Source organism: Lacerta agilis, chromosome 2, assembly GCF_009819535.1.
Source record: "Lacerta agilis isolate rLacAgi1 chromosome 2, rLacAgi1.pri, whole genome shotgun sequence".
In the NCBI taxonomy this organism is placed as follows: Eukaryota; Metazoa; Chordata; class Lepidosauria; order Squamata; family Lacertidae; genus Lacerta; species Lacerta agilis.
Window position 1 is genome coordinate 33,260,716 of NC_046313.1, and position 11,494 is coordinate 33,272,209.

The window sequence follows — 11,494 nt, forward strand, 5'->3', positions numbered from 1 at the left end:
TACTTTTAAGTCAGTGGCTCAACCCCAGCAAGTGTGCAAACGACTGCAGCAATTTATGAACAAAGCATGCTGGATACTAGTATGCTCCGTCAGTGGGAGGTGCTTTATATTTCTTGGAAACAACATCTGGCATTCCTTATTTGCTTCCAACCCATATACATTGCCGGACTCTGCGCAGGGATGAGGATCATGTCGCAACGTGGCTCTGATCACAGGTGCCTGATATCGTGCATCGGATGGAAGTAGGTCCCACGGAAGTTCTTTAAAAAGAACCAAGAACTAAAAACTTCCATGCATCTAAGTGGGCTCTTTTCCACGAAAGTTCCTGCCTTTATCAGCCAGCTGCTCTTCGCTGTGTGTTGGTTCAGGTGTTCTGTCCCCGCGTTTCACCTCATCAGATTTTTTTTTAAGTTTTATTTTAACTCCGGAGTAGTAATGCATTATTTGAACCAACAGGGGTACTCCAGGGGAACGGCTGAGAAGCACATCCTGCCGAACCATGAAGAGTGAGTAAAACAAAAATTAAAAGGCGAGGGATCTCTGCTGGAAGCAGAAACTCCATCATCCCGTCTGCTGCTTTTCCTAATCCCACCCTCCTCGTAACTGGCTGCGATAGGGTGCTTTGCCGGAAGACGCCTTTAACGTTCTTGACTGTGAATGGTCCACTTAGACATCAGTCGATAGCGAATAAGATACAGCCAAAGCTCAGGAAGCACCGAATGGTTGTGTGTCTATGTACCGGGAGCTTTCCTTCTTGCGGGGAAAAGGGCTCCCATGTGCGAGCCGGAATGCAAATTCAGTGTGAGGGAGTACAGGTTTGCAGGAGAGCTTCAGGAGGAGGAGGAGGAGGAAGAAGAAAGAGATCAGCTAGTGGTGCTTATTCCTGAGGTGCTGATCCATTATCATCATTTTTTAAATGTGTATTTGCAGGAAGCAGAAATTGGAACAATGCAATTTAAAGCAGAAGAAATATGGGGCAGGAGATACATATATAAAATATATATGTATCAAATGGGTCTGCATTTACTAGTAAATTGCGCACGAATCATTTGGTGTCGCTTGCCACTTAGAGACAAGCCACTTAATTTTTTTTGATAGGCAAAATCACCTAAATTGTTTCCTAGGATTTCTCCTAAGGGCAATTTTGTAGGATTTTTAAAATGTTATTTTTTGTGATAAGCTTCGTTTTAAAATAAAACGAATTGTGAAGATGGATAGGTAGCCTTGTTATTTTAACCCCACCCTGCAAAAGGTTTGGCAGGACATTCTGTTGCAAAAGAAATGCTTTTTTTCAAATCTGTTGACAAGGAGGTAACGATGACGACATTTCATCTTAGTTCAGGACTATATAAATTTCAGGTATTGATCTGAAAGTGGAAACCACTTAGGTTGCAATCTTGTGCCCACTTACATGGGCATAAATCCCATTGAACTAAATGGAGCATTCTTCTGAGTAGAGATGTACAAGACTGCACTGTTAGTCCATTATGCTGATTTTTTCCCTTAGCATTCACCAGCAGCTGGAAATTGATGGCTCTTCCATAATGTTCCTGTGATCCATTGGCACAATTTGTTCCATTATTTGTGAATCACTGAAGTAAGGTACAGGTGATCATTTTGTAGGACAAATCAATGAATTCGGGAATTCCCCCCCCCCATCTCCTTTGTATCTCAAGCTTCTATTTGCTCTGCAGATCTTTGCCACTTATACTATCTCACAACTAAACAAATCACAGCTTATATGTACTATCTCGACCATGTTTATGTGTGGTGCATGCCTCAGTGATGTGCCAAACTGGGTTGAAACTTCAGCAGTTTGCATTTATGTTTTAAAAAATAATAGGAAGAGTATGTGTGTTTGTCTATGTGTATTCGTCCTTTATGCACAAGTGCTTTATAGATAAAAATTTGACTTCTTATCTATATGTGTTAATTTAGCAAATACAACGTATGGTTGACAAATGCTTCCATAACACTTTCTTTTTTTGATGTTGACTATAACCAGTGCTTTCTTTCTGGGGGTACGCAGGGGTACGCATACCCCTAAACATTTTGTGAATCTTTGTGCTTTTGTCTATTTACTGTATTTATTTTCCCCGATTTAAACTATAAAATGGTGATTTTCTTGAGTCAAAATGAGAGTACCCCTAAACATTTTTTTAAAGAAAAAAAGCACTGACTATAACTATGATAAAGTTACAAGAGTTAATGTTACTGGTGGAATAATAGTGGCAACACTGAAATTCTTTAAAATATGCAAATGTTCAATGCTGCTGCTAGCCTCTTTTGTTTAAGACTGTAACAGCACTTTAGATTACATAGACTCTAATGAATCCTGGAGTCATTACACATGGTAGCATAGTAGTGTTGCTTGGCCATCTAAGTAAGAGTTAACGGTCTCAGTTGTGTTCCGTCACTTTTTAAATTGGTTATGTGTCGGGTCTCTATCCTGGCAACCAGCAACCATCATTTTGCTTCACTGAATTTCACTGGCACTGTATAGCTGATCAATGACAGCAACTCCTTATGTCTTCTGCAAAACAAGCATGATTCCCCCTTGACCTGTTACACAATTGCAATTGCAGTTCTCTCTCAGTATGTGGGTTCTAATGAAAAATCCCATTACAAAAAGGAAAACTGATGAAAACTTAAAATGCACTTGTATCACGTTTCTTTAAAATATGTTTCTGAAGCAACCATGTTTCACAGCAAGAATGTCCTTTTTTCAGGTCCTTGATCCCCAATATGGCATGTACGTTTGGCCCTGTGCAGTGGTTCTGGCCCAATATGTATGGTTTCATAGACGACTAGTCTGCGGCAAGAGAATTTTGGAGGTAAATCATCATAATCATTTTATTATCATCTTCATTTAAAAATTTACCCGCCCTTTGCCAGCAGGTCCCAGTGTGGGTTACAATTAAAAAGTGAAAACAGATTAGACACAGGAATAGGGTAGGTCCTGAAAACACACATGGAAATGCAACACCTTGGATTATAGGTTTATAGTATGAAATTATAATTTTAAAATAAAGTAAAACTATGTATTTAAAACATGGGTGTGACCCTTCAGATGTTATCTAGCTCTTTGCAACACAGAGGGCTTTGACAGGATCAGCTCTATCCACTGGAAGATCCTCTATAGTATTCAGGAAGCCCTAGTTCCATAAATCTCTGGGACATGGACCATATGAATAGGGTAGCAGACCATGCAACTATTATACCTGCTTCCCTATTCAAGCTTTCCTGCTAAAAAAAACTGCAACAAGCAAATGTAGAGCAGACCACAACTGTTGACACAGTTCAATCCCCGTGATGGGGTGAGTCGCTGCTCAGTCCCAGCTCCTGCCAACCTAGCAGTTCGAAAGCATGTCAAGGTGCAAGTAGATAAATAGGTACCACTCCGGCGGGAACGTAAACGGCGTTTCTGTGTGCTGCTCTGGTTCACCAGAAGTGGCTTAGTAATGCTGGCCACATGACCCGGAAGCTGTACGCCAGCTCCCTTGGCCAATAAAGTGAGATGAGCACCGCAACCCCAGTCATTCATGACTGGAACTAACGGTTAGGGGTCCCTTTACCTTTAGAATGATTTTAAGTAGAAAAAGACCTTAGAAATCGGATTGTGCAATGAAACAGGCTTCTAGTGAGTAAACTGTTGGTATGTTTTCACTTGTGTCATTTAGCAGTTATCGATGATCATGAGGAAAAGAGTTACAGGTAGGTAGCTGGGTTGGTCTGCCATAGTAAAAAAAATAAAAATCCTTCCAGTAGCACCTTAGAGACCAACTAAGTTTGTTCTTGGTATGAGCTTAGTTGGTCTCTAAGGTGCTATTGGAAGGAATTTTTTATTTTATTTTTTGACTATGAGGAAAACACACACCCAAGCTGTAGTAAAGTTCTGAACTCTTTACACATGTATTTGGTGTTAAAAATCAGTTTTTACTCTGTTTAGATTGGAGCAGGTGTGAGTCTTCCTGGGATAGTGGCAGCAAAATGTGGAGCAGAAATTATATTGTCAGATAATGCAGAATCCCCTGAGTGTTTGGACAACTGTCGAAGAAGCTGCCAGATGAATAACCTCTCAGGAGTATATGTCATAGGACTCACCTGGGGTCATGTATCACCCAGTCTATTGGCCTTACCTCCAGTGGACATTATTTTGGCATCAGACGTTTTTTTCGAACCAGAAGGTAATTCTAAAGTTTTATCCACTGCTGTGCATATTCTGAGCATCCGTGTGAAGATAGCACAGCGTAGAATTTGACAGCAAATTAAATTGGTGTGAATGGTGGCTACAAAAACCTTAGTTCCTCAGCTCTCCTTGGCTCTGCAGACTGCTCCTGTCTGCCATGTGTGTTATCCAAATTGCTGAAGAAAATATTATTCCCCTAGATTTGTATTTTTTCTTTTACATAGAGGTTGTGGTTAACAGCGCAAATGTTGGAAAAGTGATTCCACATGCAAATTACGTGCACTGATAATGGCCATGGGGTAAAAAACTAGTGTTGTGGAAACTAGCAAAGGAAACTAAAAGGAATAAAAAGGATATTCCTTCCTGCTTAAAGGTCCAGGTGTCATTCTTAGAATATTTGCGAATTAAGTATTTGACATGAACTTTGACTTGGTCTCCAGTATATTTAAATTCCTAAAACTTTTGAGAGCACTTAGACTATCATCAAAACACAAAGTGTGGGAGCCCTGCAATGACAGAAATGGTACATCATTGATTTGAGGCATTGCAAGAGTATACTAGGATAGAGTAACTTTGAAAGTAAATGGGAGTTTAAATTACTGAATTACTAATGGAAATCTAGCAAAGTATTTAATATCTAACAAAGTAGCACATATTTGCTTTTCATTTATATCAGAATAAGTATCATTGGTCAATTATATGAAAATGAATTAATTTTCTTATAACCCAGTCTTCCTTCTGACAAGAGCAGAATGGCCAACATGTCCACAATAAAAACAACATCACTTATCTTCATCAGCATTTTCTATTGCTAAAGGTCTATGTGGGGAAAAACAATTGGTCCTACACCTTTTTGGGGATGTAGTTTTGATCAGGGCCAGATTCCTAAGCAGGCTAAGAATGCCATGAGCTGGGGGCCACTATTTTAATAATGCTGTGGTGGTTTTAAAAATACAGTTATTGAACAGCAACAAAAATCCCTTCAAGCTGGAAGCACATCAGAAATGATAACTGTAGTTACAAAAGTATTTTGTGTTTGAATTTGTAGAAAAGAAAGTCCATCAAGACTGTTAGCAAAGTGCAGTAGTAAAAATAAAAGTTTGAGAACCACTGGTCTATAGCAGTGTTTTTCAACCTTTTTTGGGCAAAGGCACACTTGTTTCATGAAAAAAATCACGAGGCACACCACCATTAGAAAATGTTAAAAAAATTAACTCTGTGCCTATATTGACTATATATAAAGTAATTCTCTTGAATAGGAATCAAATAAACAATTTTTTCCCATGGCACACCAGGCAACATCTCGCGGCACACTAGTGTGCCGCGGAACAGTGGTTGAAAAACACTGGTCTATAGGGCTGGAGAACCTGTGGTGCTCCAGAAGTTGCTGGACTTTCAAGTCTCATCAGCTTGGCTGTGAGGATTTGTAATCTATCCCGACTTGCTGTGGATATCACATAGTGAACTTTTCAAACTCGTTACCCAAAGTATTTTAATGAAGCCAAATCCCAACACCTGTCTGTGAAGTGTCTACTCCACCATCAAGCCATGGCCCACTCCCCTATGAACTATAATACTGTTGATTCAATTGTTGTTCAAGTGATTTAGCACAATGAATCAGGCACCTGCCTGTCTTAAGGCTGCAAAATTCTGCATACTAGATGGCACCTGACACAAATAGGACAGCATCACACCTTCCTCACTCTTGCATGTGCTTGCAATCATTTTAATTCTTTTTACAATCTTAGAAGCTGCAAATAACCATTATCATGGCAGTATGGGAACATACAGTGGCATTTTATTGACATGTGGTAGACAGGCAGAATATTCCACCTGCGCTTGCTTTAAAAAATGAGTCCAGACCAGTAAAGGCTATGTAAAGCTACCGTATATATATATAAAAAACTATTACATACATACCCCCCTATATGTGTGTGTGAACAGTGTACTCTTCTGAGCTTGTCACATGGGAAGTTTATTTTGAAATGGGAATCAGATACAATGGTTGTACTTTTATTCAGCTGGATAAACTAATATAGTTGCAGGGGTGGGGAACCTTTGGTTCCTCAACTCCCATTAGCCCAAGCCAGTATAGCCATGGACCAAGGATGGGGTTGGCAGTCCCATTCACTACCCAATCCGTAGAAACTTGGTCAAGATCTGAAAAACAGACAGAACTCATGTGCAAAACTGGATGAAAACCCCACACGCTCTAAAAGAACAAAGCCTATATGAAGAGGCTTTTTAGAATACAGTGCCACCTCAGTGTAGATGTTACTACAACTTTTAAGTATTTATACTTCTGATAACAATATTTATGCCATTGTACAGCAAAATATAGTGTACAGAATTTACAAACTTCTTCACATTTATATCCCTTCTCCAACATGGAATAAATGGCAGCTTAAGATTTTTTTAAAAGACTCAAGTAAAAAAGGCACAAAATTAAAATGCCACCACTTTACAGTATCATTGCATTAAATACTTCTGTTATTTCATACAGACTTTGAAGATGTTTTAAGTACAGTGCACTACCTAATGGAAAAGAATCCACATGCTCAGTTCTGGACTACATATCAAATCAGAAGGTATGCTTATGAATTTCCCATTTTGTTATTTTGTTTCAAGCAGTTTCACAGGGCATACTGATGGACCCTTGTCTAAAATGCGCAAACTATTAGTTTATTGCAGTTTTGTATTTTTTACAAGGTGTTCTGTGACTTTTAACCTTGAAGTGTTCCTTAGGAGCCAGTTTTAAAATACGTTGGCGATTACACAAACCTAGGTACTGAATGATAAAGATTCAAGTGCTGACTGGTGTTTCTTTCAGTGCTGACTGGACTATTGAAGGACTGCTTCACAAATGGGAAATGGAAAGCATCTCTGTGCCCTTGCAATCCTTTGAGGCCAACAAGGAACAACTGGCAGGCTCTACTCTTCCGGGGAGACATACTATTGAAATGCTGGTCCTCACAACAAAAAAAGCAACCAAGTCAGATCCTGTTACTGTTTAAGAGAGGTTTGCTTTAATGTGTTTTAAAATAAAAGTTATTTACCTCTAACACACTTGGGTTGGATATACTAGCAAGCTGTACATTCACCCAGTTTAAAATAGATGCTCTTAAGGAAATGTAAGTTATGTGGCACCATGATGTGGTGCTTTTCTTTGCATTTCAAGGGTTCCCCGTGGTCTTCTTCCCCTGACATTAAGCAGTGAAGTAGCAGTTGCCCCCAACATAGCTGTCAATGTACACAGCATGTTCATTAAAGTTTTAGTGTAGCCATTCTCACATCAAGATAGAATATTGTGCTTAGTCAGTTTAGTTTCCAATTTCATGTATCAACTACCCAGAAAACACCTCCAATAACATGTGCAATATTCCCTTGTGTGTGCTCTACTATAGAGTGTGTACTGTAGAGGTACATTATTGACTCCTATCCTGCAAATAATCTGGAACAACTAACACACAAAGCAGAGTCAGGATATGAGAGTTCAAAAAACTGAACACCAAGTAAGTGTTTTATTAAACTACAGACACAGTGGTTATAGTATAGAATGTTGTAAGAGATACTCCAAATCAGTACTTACAGAGGAATGAATCAAATGCTTTTAACATTACATTTGTTTATATCCAAGTTCACATATGTAGATGGTCTAATTTACCATTCTGGAAAAAAATAAGGGGTGTTTATCACCAGCTAGATGTGCTCACTGTATGCTCCGTTATTTTTATGCAAGGCCCGGGTGACTGGAAGTGCAGTTGTCAGGCAATTATAATTAACTGGACAGCCATTTGTTTCTGCACGACAAGGCATCGTTACAGGAGCAATCAGGAGAAAACAGGAAACAGCCAAGCACTCTGCACTGCAACACGCCACCTTAACAGCTAACCAGCATTACTCAACTGCTACACAACTGCGCCTAGTGCACAAAAATACATAAGAGAAGAGATTAGAATTTTGTCTGATAAAAACAAATTGTTCAAAATAATTGTCAGCTGTAAAGTTTAACGTTTGACTTGTAGATACTATTTCAACGAAGTATTTGCAAATGCATTTGAATTAAAAATTTCAGAATTTGAGACTAAAGGCAAAAATTGAGCATGTGGACTGCATTAAGCTATTCAGCATATCACAGCTGCATAGTTCTTTAATAAACTTGAGGAAGCAAGTTAGTTATCAGTTTTATTTGCAAAATCAGCACTACATGAACAAAAATGAAAATTTTACCTCACATATCCAAGCCAATAATGAAATCTGTAGTCGTTCACTTCACTAAATTACAAGAAATTTGAATAATAGCAACAAAATGGCACATAAATGTAAAAGTCTGCCATTTGAGGCTCAAAAGTAAAGTAAAAGTTAGACAAAGTGTTACAAAATAACCTTTTCAACAGCTGGTTGGTTGTGCCGGGATCTCTCCAATGGACTGGCGATTCAAACGATCGTACTTCCTCCAAGGCTTCCTTTATGTAGGTTTCTCATGTTTTTGACGTTATCTAGGTTTGAAAAAGGTATAGTTCAGCAAGGTACCTTTTCTATGTCCTCCATATTTTATGGATGCTCCCAGATTCCTAGTAATACTGGCCTTGTCTCACTGTTTTAGAAATGTGCAATGCCCACCTCCCCACCATGATACTGGATACTAATGTACACAGCATGAGTATTTTTTATACTGTTGAATCTCCATTATTGATGTTACTTAGTGTCGGGCTAAGATCGAACTACCCTTAACTTGAATCCAGCCCAATTCACATTAGGCATTAGTTCTTATACAAAACCTTAAATAGTTGTGTAACTTAACAATTCTAGGCCCACTTCCGTTGAAAAAACAGGACCAAACAATTTGAGGGAGGTTAAAGACACACTATCCATTTTCCCCACCCAACATATCCTTAGAAGCCCACAATCGTACTTTAGATGAAACTGATTTCCATAAACTCTTGCAATTCACCTCCCACTTTTAAAAATATTTGATGCCGTTCAGCATTGTAAACACAGGACTGATTGGTCATTAACAGGATAGTGTATCTTTAACATTTAAAGACAAACCTGCTCCAATACACGCCCACAGAAACTGGTCCCTGGAGGATCAGCCAAATCAGTTAAAATCTGCAATACTGGCCAATATTCTTTAAGCAAACAGGAGACCGCAGCTTTAAAGGGGAAAATGCAGATGTTGGGTAAGAACAGTAAGAAATAGTCATTTCAGAAATAGGTTGCGTCTCAAACAATAGATATTAAAAAGCAAGCTATTAATTGCAACAAAACACAAATATAGTCTCTGTAAAAAAAACTGCATTTTATTTTATTAGCCATAAGCTAAAATGCCCTCCTCAGAAACGAACATGCCCTATTAGGATTTACTTACGCTATAATCCTGTCTCAAGAACCCAATACCCACTAAAGTGCTACAATACAGCATGCAAATGCAGCAGGCCGCCAGACACGTTACCATATTCTTAAGATGACACAGCTCCTTCTTCTTCGGGAGACTTAGGAGGGCTCTTAGAACGGGACCTCGACTTCGATTCCCTCTTTGAAACAGGCGGGGGGCTTCTTGACCTGGACCTGGACCTGGACCGGGAGCGAGATCTGGAGGCAGAGGACGACTTGGACTTCGATCTCCTGGCAGACCTGGACTTGGAAGTGGAACGAGACCGGGACCGTGTGCGGGACCTGGACTTGGAGCGGCTGTAGCGCGATCTGCTGCGGGACCTGGAGCGGCTCCTGCTTCGGGACCGGCTGCGACGCCGTCTTCTTGGACTGCGGCGGGCGGGTTAGAAGGATTGAGGAGAGAGGAAAAGGACGGATTTAATAACGGCTAGAAACTCACAATGCTATTTCCCGGCCAGATCGCGTTTATGACGCCTAAAGGGGAAAACTCCGCGCCGCCCATTCGATCCCTCGCCCTCGGGGATCACGTGGCCCAGCTATTTTCCCGCCGACCTGAGCCAAAGCGATACGCAAAGAACACAGGCCTTTCGGTTGCCATCTCAAGTTACTCGCAACAATCGCTCTTTACCGTTGCTTTCCTTCACACGCCAAAGATCCCACCTTACATACACCCCCCCCCCCACCTGCAGGCTGCTCTTCCCGACCAGGCTCGGCCTCCGGAGTAGCCGCGGGGCCTTCCCCCCTCCATACCTCCTGCTCCGGCGTCCGTAGCCTCCGCTGCCGTATCGGCGCGGAGGGGGCCCCCGGCGGCTGTGGTGGGAATCCGGCGGCCGCCCGTAGCGGGCCATCTGGACGCGCAGCTCCCGCCCGTCGAGCACGGCCCCGTCCATGGCATCCATGGCATCTTCCGCGTCGCGCTTGTCGTGGAAGCGCACGAAGGCGAAGCCGCGGCTCTCTTTGGTGTAGCGGTCACGGGGGATGTAGACGTCTCCGACACGGCCGTACTTCTCGAAGACGCGCCGCAGCGTGTCCGGGGAGGTGCGGTAAGTCAGGTTGTCTACCTTCAGCGAGGTCATGCCTTCCACGTCCGGCGGAGGCCGCCCGTAACTCATAGCAGCGGGAAGGGAAAGGGAGGAAGGGAAGGGAGGAGGGGGTGACGCCGGAGGAGCGGTGGCGGGGAAAGAGGCGCGTGACGGGAGGAGTCGGGGTGAGGAGTAGCGGCGGGAAGCCTATTCCGTAGGGACAGCAGGTGTCGGGACCTGCGGTCGGGTCTCAAGCGCGCGGACAGGGCCTCACTCGCTCGCCACCATCTCCGCGCAGCCACGAGCAAATGAACGAGGTGCCGCCCTTCCCCGAGCACTTAAACGCCACAAAATGGCCGCCAATGACCCGGAAGCAAACCGCGAGACCACCCTCCCCCCTCCTCCTCTCAGAGCTGGGCCGATTCAAATTAAAAATCGGTTTTCGTTTTCCCAACCGAAAAAGTCATGGAAACGCGCTGGCGGCTCAACTGGGCCGTCCAGGGAGATAAACTTAATTACAGGGTTTTGGACGCTCAGTCGCCGTTAGGTTTGAAACCCCGGAAGAGATTACACATATATTATACATAAATGTCTGTTCCTGAGGACTATGCAATGTTTTTAAATTTGACGAATCAAATATGAAAACATGCTGTTTAAGATTCTGTTTATTACAAGTTGCGCGGGTTTATTTTTTTTTTAAGCGTTCAAATAGCGCTTGTCGAAAAAGAGGAAGTATTGAATTCAAAATGGCGGCGAAGGGAGAGCGGAAACTGATTTTCAGAGAGCGTGCGCGCGAAATGTGTAGTACGCACGTAGCATGCACGAGAGCCTGGACGGTTTAAGGATGTGAGGCGGAGCGATGATGTCCTTCCTGCCGCAGTGAAGA

General features: G+C 42.0%; 2 protein-coding genes across 7 annotated transcripts; one reads left to right on the top strand and one right to left on the bottom strand.

The window, feature by feature from the left end:
* The first annotated feature begins 137 nt into the window (after positions 1–137).
* On the top strand, positions 138–7,251 carry METTL23 (methyltransferase like 23). 2 transcript variants are annotated; one of them, XM_033139429.1, is made up of 5 exons: positions 138–242; positions 2,730–2,834; positions 3,950–4,187; positions 6,693–6,777; positions 7,020–7,251. In XM_033139429.1, the coding sequence occupies exons 1-5, from the start codon at positions 237–239 to the stop codon at positions 7,201–7,203; spliced, it is 618 nt and encodes a 205-aa protein (XP_032995320.1). In that variant the 5' UTR covers positions 138–236; the 3' UTR covers positions 7,204–7,251. The 2 variants fall into 2 exon arrangements, with proteins under 2 accessions (XP_032995320.1, XP_032995319.1); XM_033139428.1 differs by lacking the exon at positions 138–242 and adding an exon at positions 570–888.
* Positions 7,252–7,677: 426 nt separating this feature from the next.
* On the bottom strand, positions 7,678–10,767 carry SRSF2 (serine and arginine rich splicing factor 2). Of its 5 annotated transcripts, XR_004425927.1 has the most exons (5): positions 10,337–10,767; positions 9,645–9,955; positions 9,242–9,345; positions 8,576–8,688; positions 7,678–8,111 (listed from the first exon to the last, which is right to left on the bottom strand). XR_004425927.1 is itself a non-coding variant. In XM_033139430.1 (3 exons), exons 1-2 carry the CDS (start codon positions 10,696–10,698, stop codon positions 9,652–9,654), a joined length of 666 nt encoding a protein of 221 aa, XP_032995321.1. In that variant the 5' UTR covers positions 10,699–10,766; the 3' UTR covers positions 7,678–8,688; positions 9,645–9,651. The 5 variants fall into 5 exon arrangements, 2 of the variants coding, with proteins under 2 accessions (XP_032995321.1, XP_032995322.1); XR_004425925.1 differs by having other exon boundaries at positions 7,678–8,688; XR_004425926.1 differs by lacking the exon at positions 9,242–9,345 and having other exon boundaries at positions 10,337–10,766.
* Between the last annotated feature and the right edge of the window lie 727 nt (positions 10,768–11,494).